The sequence below is a fragment of the Uloborus diversus genome, chromosome 8, assembly GCF_026930045.1.
Source record: "Uloborus diversus isolate 005 chromosome 8, Udiv.v.3.1, whole genome shotgun sequence".
Taxonomy (NCBI): domain Eukaryota; kingdom Metazoa; phylum Arthropoda; class Arachnida; order Araneae; family Uloboridae; genus Uloborus; species Uloborus diversus.
The window spans coordinates 24869861-24893849 of NC_072738.1; the positions used below are offsets into that span (position 1 = coordinate 24869861).

General features: G+C 31.9%; 1 protein-coding gene across 1 annotated transcript in view; it reads right to left on the minus strand.

Annotated features, from left to right (window-relative positions):
• Nucleotides 1-962: 962 nt before the first annotated feature.
• The window catches only part of LOC129228076 (staphylococcal nuclease domain-containing protein 1-like), a 65809-nt gene continuing 42782 nt past the window's right edge, over nt 963-23989 (minus strand). The window contains exons 11-18 of the mRNA XM_054862712.1: nt 23193-23334; nt 22952-23061; nt 22304-22492; nt 17986-18121; nt 10602-10795; nt 6700-6807; nt 3004-3252; nt 963-1330 (exon numbers count right to left, since the gene is read on the minus strand). Of these exons, the coding sequence (XP_054718687.1) occupies nt 1274-1330; nt 3004-3252; nt 6700-6807; nt 10602-10795; nt 17986-18121; nt 22304-22492; nt 22952-23061; nt 23193-23334 (1185 nt within the window). The 3' untranslated portion in view covers nt 963-1273. The remainder of the gene's footprint in view (nt 1331-3003; nt 3253-6699; nt 6808-10601; nt 10796-17985; nt 18122-22303; nt 22493-22951; nt 23062-23192; nt 23335-23989) is intronic.

Here is a 23989-nt window from a genome sequence, read left to right on the forward strand (position 1 = left end):
ATTATTATTATTTAAAAGTTTTGCAGTGATGGTGGGGGGGGGGGGGGTAAAAAACATAACCAATGGGGGGGGGGGGGGAGAGTAAACTTTATTTTTATGTTATGTTTTTCAAGTACGTTAAATGCAACCGATAAAGAGAGAAAAAAATGTCAGTTTTAATGAAAATAATTTCACTGATATCACTTCAACTTTTTTTTTTGAATCAAAAATATCATTTCGGCACACTTGGAATTTCCCTGAACTAAAAGGCAATATTTTTACTGTTATAATTAACAATGAATCACTAACTTTTAAGTTAAAATAAAAAGGAGAAACAGACAAAGTAGCAGAAGGACATTATCATGCAAACAAAATAAAACGATACTACCTTGAATAGAAGAAAACTGTCCATCTTTTTTTTTTGGATATTTTGATTGCTAAATTCATAATTAGCCAAATATAAAACGGCATACATGAATTTCAGTTTTTTTTTTTTTCCAATTCAGGACAACTGAGCAATGCAAGACTATTTGTCTCTTATAGCTTGATTTTCTTGCCCATTGAAGAATTACTTATAACCTTCAAACATATCGTTGCCTCAGAGCAACAGTAAGACATCAAATCCCAGGAATAACACTAAGATATCCCACTGTTGCTCTGAGGAGAGTGTGCAATTTTTAATGCAAATTTAAGTTGAAAAGGATTTTTCTCCAAAAAACCAGTATGTTGGTTCAAAGGTTGAATTACTGAAAAATCAGTTTTTTTTTCCTGGTAGGGTGCTAAAAATAAAATTGTTCAAGGACAAAAGCTAGTACATTGAAAAAGTATTCAAAAAAAAAAAAAATGTCATCACTTGATACTCGTACATACGATATAAATGCACATGTATATAACAACATGGCGATCATATTATAATGTTAGAAAAAACACATGAAATTTTTATGCTGTTGAAAGGGGGAAAAACACACACACACACACACAAGTCCAAATCTTTAAGTTTTTATTGTAAAACTTAATGCATGCTTTTTACATAATTGATACTAGTTAAACTAGTACCACAGGAAGAAGACCTGTTTTTCACACCACCAGGAAAAAATGGCCCTAACATAAAAACTGGTAGAGAGTTTCGAGTCTTACAGATTTGTACAGAGTTTAAAAAGGTGAATTTTCAAAATTCATATTCAATATGATTCAATTTTCTTTCCAGACATTTTTAGGCACAGCCATCACAGTAAATACATTTTGGACCACATCTTTCTAGGTGGTACTGCCAGCAGAATAAATAAAAAAATATTCATCCAAATTCTTTAGCATCATCTTCTGTGATATCTCCATAAATCCAAAGATTTTTCTATTGAAAGACAAAATATTTTTCATCAAGAAAAAACAAAGAAAAGTATACAGATTTGATTATGCACAAGGACTATTATACAGAGCTACAGGAAAACATACAAGTATAAAAGCATTTAAAAAATCCAACACCTCTTATGTTTACCAATGATGTTTAGAGCTTCAGTTCTTTTCTTCTCTACAACACCGTGCATGCAGGGAAATATCTTAATATAAAAAATGCATACTAATAAGGATCGACTTCATGAGAGCAAAATAGAAAATAAATAAAAACTCATGTTTATTATTAACACTTATAGCCACCATACTGTCATAATCACTTTTTACTCTCTGCATTATACCTTGAATATTTAGTCTGCTAACAACTCATTAATAATATGACTCATTATTAAAAACAGCAAGAACTATATGAAGTAACAACAAAAACAATGACAAAAAATAAATAAATAAAATTAAAATAGTACCAACAAACTTTTCACAACATAATTAATATGCAGTAAGAGTAACATTTATGTATGAACTATACAAGTTTAGTTTTGTTTGACCCTGGGATAGAAGAGGTTAAAACATAGGGTGCAGAATTGAACCTTAACTTTTATGCCTGAGGTCATCACATACTCTTGAATTCTGTTGGCCCAAAGTCAGTTGTTGAGCAGTTAGCGTATGTACAGGAGGAGGCGTCTGAGGCCAATTTTCATCTTCTTCAGTCATGTGTATAAATTGTGGAAGTGGCGCTATTTCTTGACAGTTAAGCAAGCTATGGTCCTCTTGTTAAATTTTGTTGAATGATTGTCATTTACTAGGTTTTTGGTAACATTTCGGTGAATGACAAAATGCAATTGCCTCCAGGCAAAAAAAAAAAAAAGAATGTCAGGATAAGAAAGAAGTTCTTCTACAGCTACAACTTGCCGCTAGATTGATATTTATGCTCATAGTCAATTAAAAGTTTATGGGAGCTTCCAGCATAAGTAGTGAATTACTCACACGTTAGGAAGATGCTTACTTTAAAGTCTTACTCCATCTATGGTATTTTTTGTCTAATACGAAGAAGTATCAGTGCAAAAGAATGTACAATGAAGGAAAACTTATGATGAGCATTTAACAATAAATAATTCATTAAGCTATGATTCACTTAAAAGTTGGAAAAAAATAATAAAACTTTTTCTTTAAAAGCTTAGAATTCAGCTACTACCCCCCCCCCCCCCCCCCATCCCTCCTCCATATCTTCAATGATCCCAACAATTACTCAGAATGTATTGAACATTGCTTCTCTCATGTGAAACGTTCAAAAATTTATCAATTGTTTCTTAATTATCACTACTTGTTGAAGCCTTGTACTATGAAACAACACAGCTGATTTTCAACCTACCATGAAATACATCATGAATTTCTATTTGATGCATAATATGAATCTACAACCACAAGTAAAATAGATTTTGCATAGCACATTATTACTGTCATTTTATTTTAGTGGTTACTGGCTAAGAAACTGCCTGATTCAAAATACCCGCCAGCAATTAGTAGTCAATATGAATTAAAGCAACTATTTGGTTAAAATGGGTTTATATTATACTTCATTTACTGCATCAACCATGCATCAATTGAATACTCTACAAGGTTAATACCTAATTAGTTAAGGAGGAAGAAGAGCAATAAAAATTTTGTGATACATACTCTTGCTTTTTTCGCTGAGTCTTGCGCTGCTGCATAGTCACTCATAAGCTTTTGAAACCTTTTTTCCTTCTTTCTTTCAAAGAATGCGTAACCTTGAGCAATCATGTCTTTCCCTATATCTTCAGATTCATCAGGACTAAGTAAAGTAACGTAAGATAAAGGGCCCACTTTATATTCAACATTTAGTTTTAACATTCGATTATTAGTGGCATCGAAGAAGAATTCCTGGGCATCTGCAGCACTTTCAGTCTGTTACAAAAATAAAAACACATCACAAAAAAAAAACATAATAAAACGGCTCTAAAGCTTTATACAAAATCAATTTAATAAATCCACCCTATTTATGAAACATTTTGGGGTATTCCATGGAAAATGGTCATTTTGTCCTGAACGTGACGCTTTATACATTTCACTAAAAATAATAGATTAAAATGATATTGAACAAAATTTTGTTGCTTAAGAAATCACAAACCTAGGTGTGACTTCATAAACAAAAAAATTTGTCATTGCATGTTAAAATTAATTCTTTTTTACAAGAAATAGGAACCGTCACATGCGGGACAAAATTACTTTTTTCAGTGGAATGGTCATACAAATAATTTTTTTTCACTGGTTCAAAAAACAAATGAGATATGTTTATTTTACGTTGGAACCTTAACGTTTAAAACCCACAATTTGTTTTGACATTGCTGTGTTAAATAGCAAAAAAATTTTAAATAATGCATAGAGCAAACTACAAGAGGTTGATTTTAGACGTCCCGCATGTGACGAGTGCAAATAAATTAAATTTTAAATAACAGAGGTATTTCATAAAATAATACTGTGTCAGGAGTATCTTTGTATCAAGTGCAAAGATTAAAAAATGTGCTTACTCCTGTTTAATTAAAATATTAAGATCTACAGCAAAATGTTGGTGAAATTATTAATGCCCCTATAAAAGTTTAAAACAAGAAAAACCTGATGTGAGGGGAAAAAACAGGGAAAAAATGACTTACACACAAGTAAAGCAATCTACTAAGTAAATAAAAAATGCTTACTTTTGTGTGTGAACTAATGATAGATAATAAGATTCTGTAAGAATCATAAATTGCAAGAAGTACTATCAACTCTTAAGCCATAAGCTGTGGTCTCAACCCGGGGCTAAGGTAGAACTACAAGTATCTATTGCCATTGCTTTTGATTTGGTTATAAATATTCAAGACTGATGATCCCAGGTTGGTATATCTTTGTTAATACTTGTTGGGTTTGCACTTTTTTGTTTTTTACTGTGAGCAAATTTTGAGCTTCAGGATGTTCTGCAACAACAAGCAGTAGCAATGCAACAACCATTGCCTATACAAAAGAACTAAATATAAGATTATAATAAATATCGTAGCTGTGAGGGGACTAAGAGTGTTTCTGCGGTAAAAAAAGATATGTGAGCCAAAATGGCTGACAATGAAAAACATTAAACAAAAGTGGAACTATACACAAAAATGCACCATCCCTAATGAGAAAAAAAAAAAAAAAAGCAAAGGAACAAGCAGAGGCCTGGATCTGCGTACCCGCACACCCTGCAAAGTCCACATCCTTATGGGACCCAACGGCTGAAGAAATTGAAAAAAAAAAAAAAAAGAAATAAACTAGCACTACGACTTATTAACGTTGCAAATCCACAGCTGGCCTCTGGGGAGGGGCCCGACAGATTTCGTTGCAGAGGGGCCCAAAATTTATAGATCCGAGCCTAAACAAGCAGGTCAAAAAAAAAAAAAAAATAATATAAAATAAATAAAAAAAAAAATAATTTAAAAGATTTTTAAAAAATGTTACCCACAAACAAAATTACCCCAGAACTTAAGATTAAGATTGGTGATTGCTACTCGCCGTATGGAGAATAATTTTTAAAAAAAAGTGGCGACTAAAAATATTTGCCTCATTTGCCACTCTCCCCAAACCCACCAATGTCATTGGTCCTCTCTTTTTTTCAGAAATTTCAGCCCAACGACATGTTTTCTAACGTCAGAAGTGTGACATGAGTCATCAAAAACTGGATTAGAATTTTCACTTAAAAATAAAGCAACTCAAAGTTCAATTGAAGGACTGCCATGCAAATACTGCAGAAAGGTTGCGGTGGTTTGACACTGTCTGGAGTAAATATCAAATTAATAATATTTGCATATTTTTTTGGATTAAAAAATTGTTTATTCATAGTTAATAAGTTAAGGAAAGAGTGAAATAAAATGAAAATATGAATAACAATTTTAAGTAGTCAGAAAACGATCTTAAAATTGAAGTTATTCCCTCTTAGCATAAATAACACTTCATAATATACAATTAATGCTATTGCCATTAATTAGATTCAACTCATACAGCAATTCAAAACTATTTTGTTGCTTAGTTACTTTCTTTTTGGTTCACAAAAAAAGTTGCAACTAGTAACTTGTAACTGACAATTCCAGGTTTTCCAGGTGTGTGGCAACCTTGTTTAATATACGTTGCTAAGAGAACAGTTAGCTAGGGAGTCTTTGGATGAAAGACCTGAATGCAGAGCAGTCAGATGCAGATCGGTGGCAACAGGCTTAGGCGAGCTAATGCACGCTTTGACGGCAAATTGCAAATAGAGCAAATTATTGAATAGAAACAAGTGTTTCCAAACTCAGTTGTGGAATGATGATTGAAATTAGTGATTTTTGTCATTCACTTTGCAGGAGAAGAAAAGTTGAACTCCAGTAATAAATGCACAAATTGTTGGAGTTGCACTCATAATAATATGTAATGCATAAGTTGCATGTAAATGTAATTGCCTCCTTTAAATGTATGAAAATCAAATGAAGTATTTCTTGTCTTTATCTTTACTAATAACAAAGCTGAAAGTCTCTCTGTCTGGATCTCTGTGACGCACATATCAATCAGACCGTTCGGCCGATTTTCATGTAATTTGGCACAAAGTTAGTTTGTAGCATGAGGGTGTGCACCTCGAAGCGATTTTTCGAAAATTTGATTTTTTTCTTTTTCTATTCCAATTTTAAAAACTCTTTGCTAATAATAAAGCTGAAAGTCTCTCTGTCTGGATGCTTGTAGGATGTCTGGATCTCTGGGACGGTTCATATCGCCCAGACCGTTCGGTTGATTTTCATGCAATTTGGCACAAAGTTAGTTTGTAGCATGTGGGTGTGCACCTCGAAGCGATTTCTCGAAAATTTGATTTTGTTCTTTTTCTCTTCCGATTTTAAGAACATTTTCTAGAGCAAAATTATCATAAGATAGACGAGTAAATTACCACGTTATCATAACGTGGAACCGTAACATGGGTACAAGCCAATTGGCGAGAAAATTCACCATACATTACTTGTAAATATACAGGCGAACCAAAAGACCTTTTAATTTTTCTATTACGGGCAAAACCATGTGGGTACCACTAATAAGATTCATAAAAAAGAAACCTAAACATATTTTAATACATATATAGCTAGACTAATATTTTAGTGATTGGTAGGCGAGCGTAGCCAGCTTGGATTGCGTCCGATGTTGGTGAGCAGGGGGCAGCAGCCCCCTAAATTATGAATATAACTAATGGTTAATGAAATGTAAAGAATAAAGTGAAATTCTAATGAAGATTATAACACCATTTTTTTCAATGTGTGGTGGTGCATCTTTTGGCAGAATTAGCGATATGTACAATTGGATAGTGCAAAAACTTGCAGCAAAAATACTTACGTCTTGTGGAGCTTTTACAAATGCTAACGAATACTCATGAGCATAATATGGAAGGGAATGATATGTAGATGGTAGACTTGTTAAGTTAACGGATGTTGTGACTTCTTTCTGAAATTGTAAAAAGATATTCTCTATATTATATATTCGTTAAAAATAAATTATATCCATAAAAAATAAAATGCAGAAAACTATTGTCACATACATCACATCACTAGGGAATTTGTTTTGTACCAGCGTTAATTACGAAATGTGTAGATACAGTAAATACTCATATATCCGGCATTTAAACATACATTCCAGTAATTCAGTTCCCCTTAATTATTCTAGAATAGGGCTTTCTAAACTGTATAGCTAATGGACACCTTTCATGGACCAATATTCAGCGTGGACCCCAGTAATTAAAGTGTAGATACTTGTATTTCATAGTGAATTGAACTTTATTAAATTAGCCACTAGTAATTAGCGGGATAAAACGATTGAAAATTAAACATTGAATGAATAAATGAAGAACGTTGAATTATATATATAACTAGCAAAAATACCCGGCATTGCCTGGGTCTGTAATAATTATGAGAAACAATCGTTACTTGCCCTTGTTTTCTGTTTTAAGCGAAAGAATTTAAAACAAACCTTTTTGACGTGATTAAAAATCCAGCTTCTTCCTTATTCATTAAACCAAAATAGCAATAAGTATAAAGAACAAAATAGTATTCAATTAGAAACGAAAGCACGACATTTAAGCATATACAAATTTGAAGAATTTCCGAAATATGAAATTAAACTTTACATGTGATTTATCTGTTAGTACTTTTTTTTAAATCTAAAACCTTCTCTGTATGGCTATTGATGTACAAACTGTTTTAAAAAATGTAGCCGTCCGTGTTCCCCTTACACTTGCTTTAGTTATTTTGGGAAATTTCAATTTTTGTGGGCACTTGGTGCGGTTTAAAATCTTACCAAATTTGCGAGAATCATTTTGGGACACTTTCGATAATACTCCCTCTCCTTACTAATTTTTATTATAGAAATATTATTGCCAGATGCTGAGATACTTTTGGTCAAAATAAAATGGCGCTAAACGGTTTCATCCGAAATGTTTCCAAAATAAGTAGTAAAATTTGGCGATTGTTTGAAATCGTGCAAAAAGAAAAATTAATGGAAGTTTCTGTGCGGTTTATGGATTTGCCTAATTTAGTTGTTGAATTATTTTACACATTTTTTTTTTCTTAAGTATCTTTGATTGGCGATATTTTGTTTATATGGTGAAAGCTAAGAAACATTATTACGTAGTCTTTGGGCTCAAAAACAGCGACAGTGGAAAAAACTGCCAAATGCATCAGCTACTAAAATCTTTCTGAAAAAATTCTGGCGATATTTCTGCTGGTTGGTTGGATATAGTGAGCAAGTGTCCAATCAGCATAAATAATAATAATAAACCATTAATTACATAAGTTCAGTTTAAAGTAAAATGATCAGCCAAATCCATTTATTTTTAGCCAATCTTGTGGAAAAAACGTTACTTTAAGATTTGACTTGAGAAAAGCCTCAAAAAGTCATACGAAACGCAAAAATATTCAACAATACAACAATTCTTGGGAGTTGAGATGACACACTAAATAATGACTTGGGTTGATGAAAGCCTTCGAACAGGGAACAAAAAAGCTCATAACTCTTTTTTAATACAACTTAGAACTTTTTAACAGATGCCATCTTCAGCAGAAAAATAAGCGCTTTCGATGGACACATAATTTTAATATGTACAAGTATTTTTTCACTGTCATATTGGGGCATTTATGCGAAAATTTGGACAAATTAGAATAAAAAAGGAACTATCAATCGGATTTTTTTCGAACTGGTCTATAAGCCTTCCCAGTACCAAACTGAACAAACGGTGAAAGTTTCAGCCAAATCTGCCGGGTAGTTTCTGAGATCTTAGGGAACAAATTTACCAAACTCCATTTTTATATATATAGATAAATTACTATTAAAGAAAATTTAACAGGATGGAGGAATAAATTTTCTGTGTTGCGTTTGATGCGGAAGACCTACCGTGTATGACTAGACACTGGTTTGTGTTGAACTGCAAATATTTTAACCTTAGCAAAGGTAGTTAAGAAATTTCATGCAAAATGGATGGGGTCTTTCCACTCACTTTTTTTCTTCTTTGTTATTTCTATTTAGTTATTTATTATTTTTTTTACCTTAAATTTTTTTTTCTTTTAAAGGGGGAACCCAGTTTAGGAGGCTGAAACTTTTGTATTTTTCGTGAATTTTTTAACAGGAAAGAAATAATCAGAATTTTTTTTTTAACTTGGAGGATATTTTATTCATCTTTTGAAGAATACTTTATGATTTTTCCAAGACATTTCTACCAGAAATAGTGGAGTTTTAAGTTGCTGTCTGTGGGCAGCTACCATCAGAGCTCTTTGCTGGTTGGGCATTACCAGAGCTGCAGTTTTTATTTGTAATCGTTACAATGTTTCTATCTCGTAAATAACGTATTTCCTAAGAATATGAACTTACTTGTGATCAAAAAAGGAAAATTGCATGTTTTTTAGGGGTTTGATTACAATGCCATGTTTTTCTACCTTTTTTTTCAGATTTCTTGCATTAAATTTTTTTTTATCAACAATATCATCCCAGAGTTAGGTTCACATCCAGTATAATTGAATAAAGAATATTCACATAAATTTTTAGAATGATTGGTCAACAACTTTGAGCTAGGATGCTCGCCAGTAGAAAAAAAGTTGTTTGGGAAAAATGTGTTTGAAAAAATAAAAAAAAACTAATATGAACGTTTTCAAGTCTCCACAGTTTACTTAAGTGTTCATAACATCAGAAGTAATCGTAATTTTTCACTGAAATTTTGACAACATATTCTTGATTATTTTTGGTAACATATTATGATATTTTTAAAAAAAGTGCATTTTTTGACCCGTCTCAACTGGTTTCTCCCTTAAGTGGAATTTCGTTCAAATTATCCGCGTTTTAACCGATTGATTTAGCACTATTTTTCAGCTTTATCTGACTGTGACTGGTATTTATTTTGCATAAGGGGGTTTACACTATCGAGGGTTTGGCTACGTCAAGAACTTAAAGATTTTTGAAAACGGTAATACATGAACTCAAACTCAGAAATGTGTGTATCGTGTTTGTTCTCTTAACTCTTAAACGAGAACGGTAAGCCTTTCTGAATGCCATTTTCATAAAAGTTTTGTTTCTGAGATAGCATTTTAGGCAATCCCGTTCCTATTCTGGAATGTATATAAAGGTGGATAATACAAAAAGTTCAAACTCTTTTTTTTTTTTTTTGCATTCATATACATTCAATTTTTGAAAATTAGGTCAACTTTTCAAGCATTCAACTATCAGGAAACTAGTTTGTCCAGGGTGTGATGTGTTTCTGAATTTTTTTAGACAGTCAAGATTTTAGAGCATTGCTCTTTCTTTACTTTGTAAAAATTAACTTTCACAGGACTTTTAGCATAGCATTAATTTTACATAATTTCATTCTGCGGGGGGGGGGGGGGGGGGGTACGCAGAATAACACAAGCATTTTTATCATGGTGAAACGTGTTTCAAAACTACAAGACATTCAATCTGTTTATTATTTAGAAAGACTATTCATAATTTTCATTTTCCTCACATTACTAATATTTTTAAATAAAAAGGAATATGAAGAATGTATAAAGTATGAAGTGAAAAGGGGGGCACTTGAAACGAGCGCGAGAACTGAGACAGCAAGTCTATTGTACTGTCCCCGCTTAGACTACTAAAGGAGCTCAATAACCGAAATAAATTTCAGCAGTTGCCTAACCGAAATAAAAAGGAATAAGAGGCAAGTTCATGTAATATTTAAGCAATGCTTATTTTATTACATATAGGTTCAATTAAATACTTACATTGCCGAAATCGACAAAAGTTACGTGGACTTGACTGCCTTGAACTTTATCTATCCTAGCTCTGTACCATAACTGGTCTTCAGAAAACAAGGCAGCACAAAGTTCACCTTTCCTTGGAGTATAAGCGCCTACTAGAGGAGCATTGGAAGCAAATTCTTGGCGTAACTGTTTCATCATTTCATCTAACTTTGGACCTGCAAAGCAAGACAAAATAAATAGAACTTCTCCATCGAATTTTTTCATAAGAGGGAAACAGAAAATTTTCCAAATCATTGTCTGCATTTCGGTGAATTAGAAATTAACACACTGAAAATGCGTCAAACACATTAATTCAGTGGTGCCCAGCCTATGGCCTGCAGGTCATACGTGGCGCATGAAACGGACCCAAGTGGCATGTCTAGTGTTCAATGTTACTAAACACAGGGTTCATACTCTATTCGGATGAAAAAATTCCATGACTTTTCCAAGACTTTTTCATGACTTCATAAAAAAATTTCATGACCTTGTTACATGAAGAGAATAGTACTATTTAATTTCAAACTGGAAATTTTTAAAACTAAACTATTCTTATTTGTCTGCATCATATAACTTTTAGTAAAGTTAGTAAAACTACAGTGAATGAAATATAACGGTGCTTAAATGTTAATAATCTTTATAAACAGGTAGAATGATAATGAATAGGACAAAGTTGAATGAGTCATTACTAAGTTTCACTACATTTGCTTCAAAAATTGTCTTTTAGCATCAGCAGTGCATTTAAGCATACACATAACTTGACAGTACTTTGGTTCATTAAAGAAAAGCCATTTTTTAGTAAATTCATGTTTCTAAACCAGATGTTTATATTTTAGAAAAAAGAAAGAAAAACATTCAGTAGCGAATAAATCTTCTGATTCAAATGTACTTGTTTACTTATTTGCACATTTTCAAACGCATATCAATTAGTAGGTTCAGAAATTAATGAACATAGGGTTTGATTTCTGACATTGAACGTAGCAGTGGGTTGCATGAATTAGTTCTGCGGACTGTATGCTGGGCAGTACTGTTTTAGAGTATTAGAATTCCCCTATTTCTGTGTTTTATCACCTGACTAAAGATCTTCATTTTCTAAAATTTTCAACAAACTGAGATAAACTCTGATAAATTTAGCAATAAAGTTTTACGAGTGATGGAAACAAACTCGGATGCAATTGAATTGCATTTTTTAAGTGGGCGTGGCAAAATCAAGAATGTGCACGTTCGCTACTACAGAATATAAAAAGTCTTGAAAATAATGGTAAATGCAAAATGAGTGATGTCCAAGCAGTAAAATCACATTGCAAAAAAAGATGAGTGGCTGCTACAGAAGTAGATGTAATGAGATTTAAAAATTCAGAATTGTTTTTGGGATCGTTTAATTTTCCAGTTTTAATATGTAAGACTGTTAAATCACTCAATATTTCTGATGCTCTTTTAGCTACTGTTACTTTCTCTCTGTCCAGGACATTTTTTCATGACTTTAAATAATTTTCCATGACTTTGAACGAAAATGTCAATTTTCCATGACTTTTCCAGGTCTGAAATTTGCTAAAAAATTTTCCATGACTTTCCAGGTTTTCCATGACCCTTACGAACCCTGTAAACAAAACATATTCTGAAACTTTCCAAAACTACTGATCATCTTCATTTGGTGTTATGAATGAGGCATTGCAAATTTGAAGCCAAGTAGTTATAGATTGGTTTCTAACAAACATGCACAAAGTTCTTAGCAAAATAAAATAAGCACGTAGTAATGATGACCGAAATTTTTAATTTGTAATTGCCTTTCATTTTTTTTATCTTCCCATGCTTTCTGGAAAAAAAAAATCAAATGATATAATTAAATTTTATATTTGTTCTGCCAGTAAGGTTCACCTTAATATAAGATAGTGGCCTGTGGGTAAAAAAAGGTTGTGCACCAGTGCATTAATACCTTAATTTAACAAGATGCTTGTCCCAAAATTTTGCTTGTTTATCGATGAGATGAGCACCAACACTAGGTAAGAAAACTCTAGTTTTTTTCATACTGCTTCGAAAATAACTCAATACATTAAGGTTTTTTGAAGATTTTTGGAGAATATGAGGACTTGATTTCAATGCAATTACACTACCATTTTCAAATTTTAATTAATTAGAAGTATTTTTCTCTTCCTTGGATAAAACACTTTCAATAAAGGTCAGGGGTCGATCCAGGTTTTATTTTTTGGGTCCCCATTTTGTGAAAAGGCAAAATATTTTTTGAAATTTCGTTATTTTTGTTAAAAAGCAAAATATTTTTGTGAATTTTCTTTATTTTTGTAAAAAAGACCTTCTCGTGATTTTTTTCTTGGAAAAGATTATATTAAAGCATTTTTAGCTGTCGTATCGTTATAGAAAAGCCCTAGACAGGTTTCAGGGGGGATTGCAAGTTCTTGAAGAATACCTGAAAGCTGTCAAGAGAAAATGTGCTGGGGGAGGGGGGAAGTAAGACCCTTAACATTTTATTCGTAATTTGACACATACATTACATTTATTGCTTTTTACAAATATACATATGCAAGGCACACTTTCTTAAGGTGAAAGTCTCACAACAGATTTCCTGTTTGCCCCTCTCAAATACTTTAAGAGCAATGAAAATTGCACATGCTGCTGAACATAATGATAACTCCTAATAAATACAATATGAACAGACTCAAAGATATCACATATTTCTTAACACAGAAGTGAAATACTCATTAAAGATTCCATGTATGTGTTTGAAAAACTTAAAAGTAATTAAAACCCAAAATAATACTTGCACCAGCATTCAGCGTTTAATTTTTTGACTTTTGACGTTCTTACAGAGTAGGTATTTCGTTTAAAACTTTGCAATTTAATGATGTTAATAAATATATAAGAAATTTTATTTGTTTGACTCTTAACAAGGTACAGTAAACATCAAAAAATGCGAAAAAATTCATTTTACCATGGTCGATGTAAGGAAATCAAGATCTTCAAAACAAATAAAAATATAAAAACAGCATGTAAAATAATTTTATTTTAAGTAAAGTAATTTTAGAATTGGATTTTGAAACTCAACACAAATTAATACTAAATATATATTGCGTAATCCTAGTAAAATTTAATGATTTTTCGTGAAAACAAGCTACCAATCACAAGTGTCCCTCTCCCGTCCCCCCTCTGACGCTCTCAAGCAAAAACACCTCACGCAGCAAAGCCAAAAAGATAAGATGGGGGAAGGTGGAAGAGGCTCCCGCGTAGATGCGTACACATTTGCACATTTTGCGGTTAAAAAAATATTGTGAAAAGGCTGCCTTTTTATAAATTTTTGTGAAGGGGCTGCTTTTATGACGCGGAATTTTGTGAATAGGGCCGCTTTTGTGATGGGGAATTTTGTGAATGGGGGCCGCTTTTGCCATGCGGAATTTTGTGAAGGGGCCGCAAAGCGGCCCCAATTTGGCGCTGGATCGACCCCTGAAGGTGAAACTTGTGAAATGTGTAAACTAATTAATCATAATACTCTGCTCATAATATAATGGGGATGCATATTGGTTGCACCCCATTTGCAATCCTTTGCATTCCTCAAGAGCTGGCATTCCTTTTTTCATGTGGTACCTCTACCAGTGGATAGTCATTACTGTTAGAATTTTGAGGTTCAGTTTCCCCACCAGACGGAGGCACTTTGGCCTTACGATATGAAACTGCACTACAAATTTGATTTCACTGAGGGAATTCAAGGGAAAACGAATACTCAAGTGATATTTTACATGCCCTATGATTATATGAAATGGACTCTCAAGATCTTTTGGATCTTGAAAATCCACTGACAGAAGCCTGGTTTGAATCTGCCTTTTGGCATAAGAGGCCAACTCCTGGCCGCTATGCCACTCTGTCAATTGAAGGATGTCCAGAAATTACAGCAAAAAATTATTAAATGTTCCACAAGAGCAAAAAAAAAAAAGAAATGCTGTTATATTGATAATTGATTTGGAGTCGCTGCTTGATGCGAGAAATGCTGATTGCAGAATGAAAATTAAGAACCATTCTCTGAAAAATTCAACCACTTGTCTCGCACAAAACGGTTCGTGTATTTCATTATTAAAGTAATCATTTTAAAGGGTAATGACAAAATTTTTTTGCTTAAGATATCACACATAAGTTTGTAATTTGTTAAGCAGAAAAAAATTTGTTCATTAACATTTATGAGTATTTTTTTATGACATATGTGGCATCACGTGCAAGACAAAATGACCGTTTTCTGTGAAATGGCCCTTAAATATCTTTATACATTATGATTGAATGTCTTACTTGATTTAAGTGTGCGCTGCCTGTTCAAAATAAGATTAAGTGTTTGCATTGTATATTTTATTAAAATTAAACTCTAATTGTCATCTAAAGTTTTCTAGAGACAGAGCAATTCACCATTAAAATTTGTTAAAATTAATCTTTGGTTCAAACTTTAGAACTTTGGCTAATGCTTTTAAAAACTGGCTAATTTACTGGCTAAGAGTCTGAAATAATTAGTGCGGGCCCTGCTTAAGAGATATTTATCTCCTAAAACTGTCATTTCTACACGTTTGAACTGACGATTAATGGATTAAGTATGATTAAAATTATGAAACATTCAGTTAAAATTTAATTCAAAATAATATATAACTGAATTTTTTAAGATATTTAAGTCTAAGTACCTTTTTTTTTTTTTTTTGAGATACTTAAGTAAACAAACACAGAAGAATCAAAAGTTATAAAGCACAGCTAAACAGTTAACATAGGATAAAAATCAAAACTGTCTTAAAACTTTAAAAAAATATCTTTCAAACTATTGGCTAGAGCCTCATCTAATATTGTTTTAACAGTCAAGAGTAGCAGAGAATGGCAAAAAAAAAAAATGCTTTCGAATGTATTTGGCGACATTTCATTAGATTTTGCACCAAAAAAGGAGACTCCAAAACCAATATCATCTTGGTAATACTTGGCAAAGTTTCCATAGAACCCCATGTTAAATGTTTGTAGCAACATTTTCCCATTAAAATATTCAAAGTAGTCAAAAATTAAAAAGTTCTTTTTCATACAGTATTCAAATCTGCATTTTAGTTCAGGATTCATACAAGGTACAAATATTTCTGTAGATTTTTTTTTTTTGAAAATTTGGAAATGTTTACTGTAACTAACCAAATTGAAAAATCTCTTTGTGCATAGATAGTTGAAGTCAAACGTTCTTTTCATTAGTATTCTTTCAAAGCAAATTTGCCTTTTATGGAATTTTGTTAAAAGGAGCATTTTTACGACAGAGTTTTGTAAAGGGAACACAAAGTGGGCTCAATTTCAGCATGGATCGATTTTGTATTTCGGACTGTTGTACCAATCACATACTGAAAACATTTTAGCGAAGACTTGCGGTGTTGGCTGTTGTCAAAAAAAAAAAAAAAAGCGTTAAAGTAAAGATTTTGTTGCTAAAATTCCTTTTTACTGAACTAGAATAGACAACAGCTTTATTCATATAGAGCAATATTCTTTCAATATATTTTGTTTGGGATGGTAAAAAATTAATAAGTATTTAAATTATATTTTATAAAAAAAGAAAAAAAACCCTCCAGCATTCAGCCCTTGGCATTGATTTGAATTTTGAAGTCTTGAGTTCAAATTATGTTTTTCGCAATTATGATTGTGATAGGGCTTTTTCTAGAAACAAGGAACCTAATGAGTAGAGTCCTATCACAATTTGTGATTGGGGAAAACATTGGCCCGGTGGACCAGAGGCATTTGCATTAAAACAAAGAAAAGTAAAATGAAAAGAACTGCAGTGAAATGGAAACAATAAGCAATCATGACAGCTGAAAAAAAAGTGATGTAAATTAAAATTAAACTTCACTTTCAGGGCAAACAAAGCAAAAATTATAATTTAACTATGTATCTGAAGCTTTTTCTTTTTCTTTCTTTTTTTTTTTTTTTTTTGAATGTTACTTCAGCAAAATTTTATTAATACTCTCTTTTATTAAAAAAAAAAACAAGATTAAAAAAAATATATCAACCAGAATGGTTTTAAGCAAATCCATGTATGATGGCACAGAAATGCGACTGATCTCTTAGACAATGAAGGAATGGTCTGTCTACTGGGATAAGTGAGGGAATAGTCTGCTAATTCAAAAATAAATAAATTAATTCAACAACAGTCTTTACATGAAAAAGTTATTTCAACATAAGTCACCGCTGTAAAAGGGGTCAGTGGGTGGGCGACAAGAAAAAACTGGACATTGATGGATTAAAATTATCGCAATAAAGACATTTGATTAACATGGTCAATAGGGTGGTTCAAAAATACATGTAAAAAAAGTTTCTCCTAGATAACAGGACACCCCTCAATATTTTTAGACTTGTTATCTTTACTATAATAAAGCTGAAAGTCTGGATCTCTGGATCTGTCTGTAACATGCATAACGCCTAGACCGTTTGCCCATTTTTCATGAAATTCGGCACAAAATTAGTGTGTAGCATAGGGGTGAGCACCTTGAAGCGATTTTTCGAAAATTCGATTTTGTTCTTTTTCTATCCCAATTTTAAGAACATTTTAACGAGCGAATTATCATAACGTGGAAGAGTAAATTAGCAAGTTATCATCACGCGGAACTGTAACATGGGCGAGCAAATTAACATAGCAAATTGGTGAGAAGTTTATCATCCAATCTTTGTAAATATACAGACAAACCAAATGACCATTTAATTTTCTACTATGGGCAAAGACATGCGAGAACTGCTAGTTAGTAATATGCTGGAAGAATTTTAGCTTCCTATTTCAACTGAAAGAGGATGCTCCCCCCTCTTACCCCACACTTCATAAGTATGGGGAGGGGGCTTAAAATAATACATTAAACTGAAAAAACAATACTACATATTATAATATGCACGAGTATTATGCATATACAAATACATTGCAATAAAATAATCGTTTACAAAAAAAAAAAAACAGCTGGGGAAATTAAATGTTTCTAAATTTGTGACATTTTCTATGCTACAGTCAATGTTAAATCGAGAGGTCATTGAGAACCCTCTTAAAACTTGAGTAAGAAGCCAAAACTTTTACAGCATAATAATATTAGTAAGTCTAAAACTTTTGAAGCATAATACTATTAGTAAGTCTAAAAAAATAGGGGGTGTCCTGGACTCCAGTTGAAAAATAGATTTTTTTTTTTTTGAACCACCCTAATGGTCAAGGGGTAAGTGGATGTCAAGCCTTACTTGAACTAAACTTGTTGCTACGAACTATTTAGAAAGCACACAACATTCCTCTCAATTACATTTACAAAATACCAAACGAGCGTAAAATATCATTTTAATTTTGTGTAGAATCCAAGGGGTAACTTTTAAAAAGGTGGAAAAGTTTCCATACCTTCATCTACATGCTGTGCATAGAAAGTTAAATCAAACCGTACTTCTGTAACCATGACTTGTTTGTAATTGATGACACGATCAGATAATTCTTCTGTTTTAGTTACAAATTCAACTGGCTCATCTTTTTCCCATAGCTGTGAAGGGAAAAGAAACCATTTCATTTTTCAAAAGTTCATACGTTATATGCAATGTTACAAAATCATTAACATTCAAAGCAGAACAGCAAAGTTTCTAGTAATTTTTCGTAAAAAAAAAGAGCTATATGATACTTGAAATTAAAAAAAAAACAATGTTGTACTGGCATGTGAAGTAAATCTAAAGAATGCTGTGCATAAAAAAAGAGCTGTCAACCTGATAAACTGAACGTTAAAAAAATCTTTTGAAAAACCTTGCAATTTAATGAAAATTATCACAATACGGGGAATTAAAACACACTCTAATACTTTTATTTTGTTATTAAACCTATCAGAACAATAAATAATCAAATAAATACATTTTATTCTTTTCCTCTCCCCTTCCCCCAAGAAAAAAAAGGGTCATTTTTAATGAAACACTAGTGAGTTTACTTTAACCTTTTAAGTAAATAGAAGCAGAATATGAGTCCTCCATGAGCAATATTAGCATACAAATCTCCAAAAAATTTTACAATCTAATCAAAATTCATACATTATATGGTAGAATCATACAAAATGGTAGCATTAACACACCTGTAACACATTAATGATTATGTAAATTTTTTGAATTCACTGCATTTCAAGATTTAAAATAAAATATTTTGATCATTGCGTTTTAAATATTTTCAAACAGGCATAATTAAAGCTGGGTTGGCAAAAACCCAGGTTTTTTTAAAAAAGCTCATGGACCCAGAGTTTTTTGGGTTTTTTAAATGAATGTGGCGTTTTCTGAAGAAAAGTATAAATGACGATGAAACCCAAGAATGGTGAAGTTTCAGATTTTTTAGTTTCCATGATTACCAACAGATAAGGCAAAGTGACTTCTTGAGTGATAAAATCTATTGTTAGTTTTTAATTACTACATTTTTTTTCATTTTACTTCATTGTAGTTCATTTTGTTATGCAAAACTACTGCAGAACCTCAAGTAGTTTAAATCTCTATTTACTGAATTCCAGCTTAATCAAGACATTTCTTTGAATTTTATGTTGCCTGTATTTCTATTTCTGTGCACAGAGTAAGAAATATTAAACTTTTTCGTAAGATAATGGAAATACTGTACATCCTACTGTTTTCTGTCCGACCGTTTGTAAAACCTGTTAATTTCTAAAATAAATACCTTGTTTATTCGAGATTTGTGACGTGTTGGGTTTCAGAAAATAATTCACATGAAAGCATTTTAGCTAGAGTAGTTTAATCTGTACAATCTACAAATATTGAGAAAATCAGATGTGACAGGACTTAGTCAAGATAATTTGATTATTTATTGACCAGTTAAAGAAAAAAAGTTAAATATATTTATCTAAAATATTTGAAGTATTTTTTAAATGTCGTTAAGGGTTAAGAAATACTATTAAAGTTCAAAATTCATTTTTTTTTTGTCCATTGTCTGTGGTGAAGAACAAATGAAAAAGAAGTTGAAATTGAGAAAGTATTTAAATTAATTTTTTAAAAAACTTCTCAGAAAATTTTTAAAAACCCAAAACTGGGCTAAATAATGGGAATGAATTTAAATAATAAAATGAATAAAATGAATTTTGAACTTTAATAGTATTTGTTAACTCTTAACGACATTTAAAAAATACTTAAATATATTTATTTAAAATCTTTGAACTTTTTTCTTTAAATGGTCAATAAATAAGCAAATTATCTTGACTAAGTCCTGTCACATCTGATTTTCTCAATATTTGTAGATTGTACAGAAAACTAATCTAGCTAAAAGGTTTTCATGTGAATTACTTTCTGCAACCCAACATGTCACAAATCTCGAATAAACAAGGTATATTTATTAGAACTTAACAGGTTTTACAAACGGTGGGACAGAAAACAGAATAGGATGCACAGTATTTCCAATATCTTACGAAAAAGTTTAACATTTCTTACTCTATACACAGAAATAGAAATACAGGCAACATAAAATTCAAAGAAATGTCTTGATAAGCTGGAATTCAGTAAATAGAGATTTAAACTACTTGAGGTTCTGCAGTAGTTTTGCATAACAAAATGAACTACAATAAAGTAAAATGAAAAAAAAAATGTAGTAATTAAAAACTAACAATGGATTTTATCACTCAAGAAGTCACTTTGCCTTAACTGTTGGTAATCATGAAAACTAAAAAATCTGAAACTTCACCATTCTTGGGTTTCATCGTCATTTATACTTTTCTTCAGAAAACGCTGAATTTCAACTAGTTTTCCAGCTTTTTTTACCCCAAGACAATTTTTGCGCGTTGTCTATATACTTACGCTACAATATGCTACAAGTGCCCCACATTTTCCCTAAAAAAAGAAAAAAGGTTGTTTAAAAAAAGAAACAGTCCAATTATCTACAGTATGGGACCCCAAATCCGGAATGCTCTAGACCACGACCTTTCTAGATTTGGGAATTTTCTGGATTTTGGATTCTGAATCAAAGATAGCGATACTTTCCTGTTGCACGGTATTTGTCACGTGTTTCTTGGTTTCACTAATGTTCGTGCTAAATTTCTTTTATATTTGATCAATCTGAATGAAAGTATACTTCATTAAGCTGAAACAAAAGTTGGAGTTAATTTGCAGCAGCGTACAGTCCACAGATGTTGCTTTTTATTATTATGCAGTGCCCGAAAGCAGAATAATTGACAATGTTCTGCAACGTAAAATCAGTTGACCAAAACTGTTCTGCAAGTACTTACAGCATCCTTTTCCACAAATCGAGAGCCCTAAAACAAAATCATTTTGAACTGGAGGATTTTTTTTCTTCAATTTTTAAACCTTCACTGTTGCCATGCATTTCTGTGGAACCTAAACCGATTCAGATTCTCCAAAAATATTTTATGTGCTTTCTCAAATGCATTGAAAACGCAAAGATACAAAATTTTATAAAAATCCGAACCTAGGCGTCTAACCACGTTTTTCTTTTTTTTTTGGAGGGGGGGGGGGGATTTTACATGGCATGAAGGAGCAATTAAAACAAAGTAAATTACTAAAATAATAAATAAACTGAGTCGAGTCAGGGTAGCTTATAATAAAACACTTCAAAATTTTATAAACAATTCAAATATTTTCAGGATGCAAAAGGATTGAAACCTGAAACAAGACACGCAAGTTTTGGCGCTGGACGTGTTTCAATGTTGGCATGTTTCCAAAACATACGTTTAAGGAGGAAATTACTGTGGTGACGATCTATGGGGAAAAATAAATAAAAAGGTGAAGCAAAAACGTGGAAAAATCAGAATCTTGAGATTTAGAACATGAAATTTCTGCTGAAAATCAGAAGAAACTGCCGATTTTCTACAAATTTCTTACTCAATATAGAATTTTGCACTAACTCTGCATATTTCTTTAAGCTTAAAGTAAAACTAAAGTTCCTGCAGATAACTTTTCAAGTTCAATATTTTTCGCGAGATTTCCGCCGAATTATCGTAATTTCCCAGAATTTTAGATTTTCTTCTAATTTAAAGAAATCTGCAGAATTTGTGCAGAATTCCGTCTCGAGTTCGAAGATATTTGCAGAAAAACTGCAGTTTCTGCAGGAATTTCAGAGAAATCTGCAAAAAATTTATCTGAGTTTTCTTCTCACATTTGAACAGAATTGTTCTGCAGCTCAGGCATCTGTTCTGCGACATATGTTGCAAATTTAGTAGTATTCTGCTTTGGGGATGCAGTGTGCCAATCAATACAAAAAATGAATCATATTTTTTCTAAAATAACTTTGCTTTGTTCTTTCAGTAGGCTTTGTATTGCATACTTATGAAAAGGAAAAAAGAATTTTCGTTAACCAAAAGTGAAAGTTAAAGATTGATGAACAATTAAAGCGAAACGCATGTTTATGCGTAACACGTGGCATCAAAAACACATTTGAAAAAAAAGCTGAACTGAAAGGACTGTGTCTTGAACGAGTAATTGTCGAACTTTAACAATTTTGAACCTTTAAAACTGAGGGGGGGGGGGAATTTTGGGTTTTTTTTTTTTTGAAAAAAAAATTTTCATTTCTTTTTATATTGAAGTGAAAAAGTTTCAGATTTCGAGTCCTTCAGATTTTGGAATTCTGAAATTTACTGTACTATATATTTTTTTCAGGAATTGGGATTGAGAGTGAGACAAGGATAAGTTGATAAGAAAAAGAGCGGATAAAGTGAGATAAATCAAATGCATATGCACACCCTTAATTTTTTCTTTTTGGCTTCTTCTTCGGCAACTTGTAATGCTCTATAGTGTGGGCTTCTTGCTGCTGTAGAGTGAATTTCTGCAAAACCTTCACGCACCAATGCTTCTGATAAATGCATATTGTCTATCCATAGCCAACCAATGAAGTTACCAGCTTTGTCCATGGACTCTACTTCAATTTGAACCTACAAAAAAAGGAGATCAGTATCAAAAATTTTTGAAAACAGACTGATGTCTGATAAAATGTATTTATTACACTATAAGAAATGAGAGTTTTAAAAATATAACTAACAACATAATGGACCAAAACAAAGAAATTTATATCCTTTACTAAAGCACTTAACTGGTGTAAAAATGAATACAAGAAACCCCTTATGTAAACATGTATTTTAGTAACATAAAACAGAACTTGCCAAGGTTGACTTGCATTGGGGAAAACAAAACTCTTGGAGGGAGAGACTCTCCAGTACAAAGAAAATCCATGTTACAATAAACAAAATCTGCGGTCCTTTTGACTTTGTTGTAAAGGGATTTGACTATTTTTCAATAAGGTTAATACAACATATACTGATATCACCATAAACTTGGATTAATTATGAAAGATTTAAACAATATATATAGTTAAAAGAAAAAAAAGTAACAACCTCTTTTTGCATGCAAAGCTCTTTTGTGAAAGCTAAGGCCTCATCACCAAATGGATCCCCATTCACAACACCAGTTCTCGTTTCACGGGAAGCTCTAACACAATTTATACCTAAAGAAAAATATTATAAAATACTTTAGACAAATAAGATAACAATTACACAATTGGATTAAGTAGCAAAACTGAAAGAAATTAGTTTTTGTGTTAGTAAACTTAGTCTATAGCATTTGCATTAACTTTACCTCCGAGGAGAAAGGTGATAAGGCAGTTTTCTCTTGGCACAAACACACGCAACCTAGACCCAGATGCAACAAACTCCACCACAGCTTCCATTCTGCCAGCTCTTTGGAGGAAAGGCAAGAACTGTTTGGATTTTTGGAGGTCCTAGAAATGAATGAACCAGGAAATGAAACAGCGTATAGTACTTTTAATAAAAGGATTTTTTTTGCAATGATCTAACATTTTCATAAAATAATTAAATATAAATTATGTAATGCAATTGAGATAAATTTAATAAATTTATAATTAAACATGATTAAAAGTTTGTATTGTTCATTTTTTAACACTGTCCTGTTATTTATAAAAATTATAATTAAAAATACTGAATAGAAATTAATAAGAAATAGAAGTCTACATAAATAGAGCTGTATGTGTATGTACATTGTACATGCTTGTTACTTATAAAAGTTCAGTTTACCACAGAACATCATCAAATTTTGTACAGAAAGAAGCAGGGCCTGATTATTGGACAGACCGACTATGCCTGGGTCTCATTTTCGACTTGTCAAGTGGAAATAAGCTTCCTTAAAAGAGAAATTTTATTCATTTTGAAAGTAGCAAATTTACTATATCACAATTATGAAGGGAAGCAAAGGGAATTCATAATGCAAATGATAAATGATTTACATAGTTCTGTGATAGACGCAAATGATCTCAAAAATGCATTCCGATCGGCTATTAAACCTGTATATCAACCACTGTATTCCGCCATAGAGTCTTCAGGGGGTCTCCAAATTATTGTAGGCCTAAGGTCTCCCTT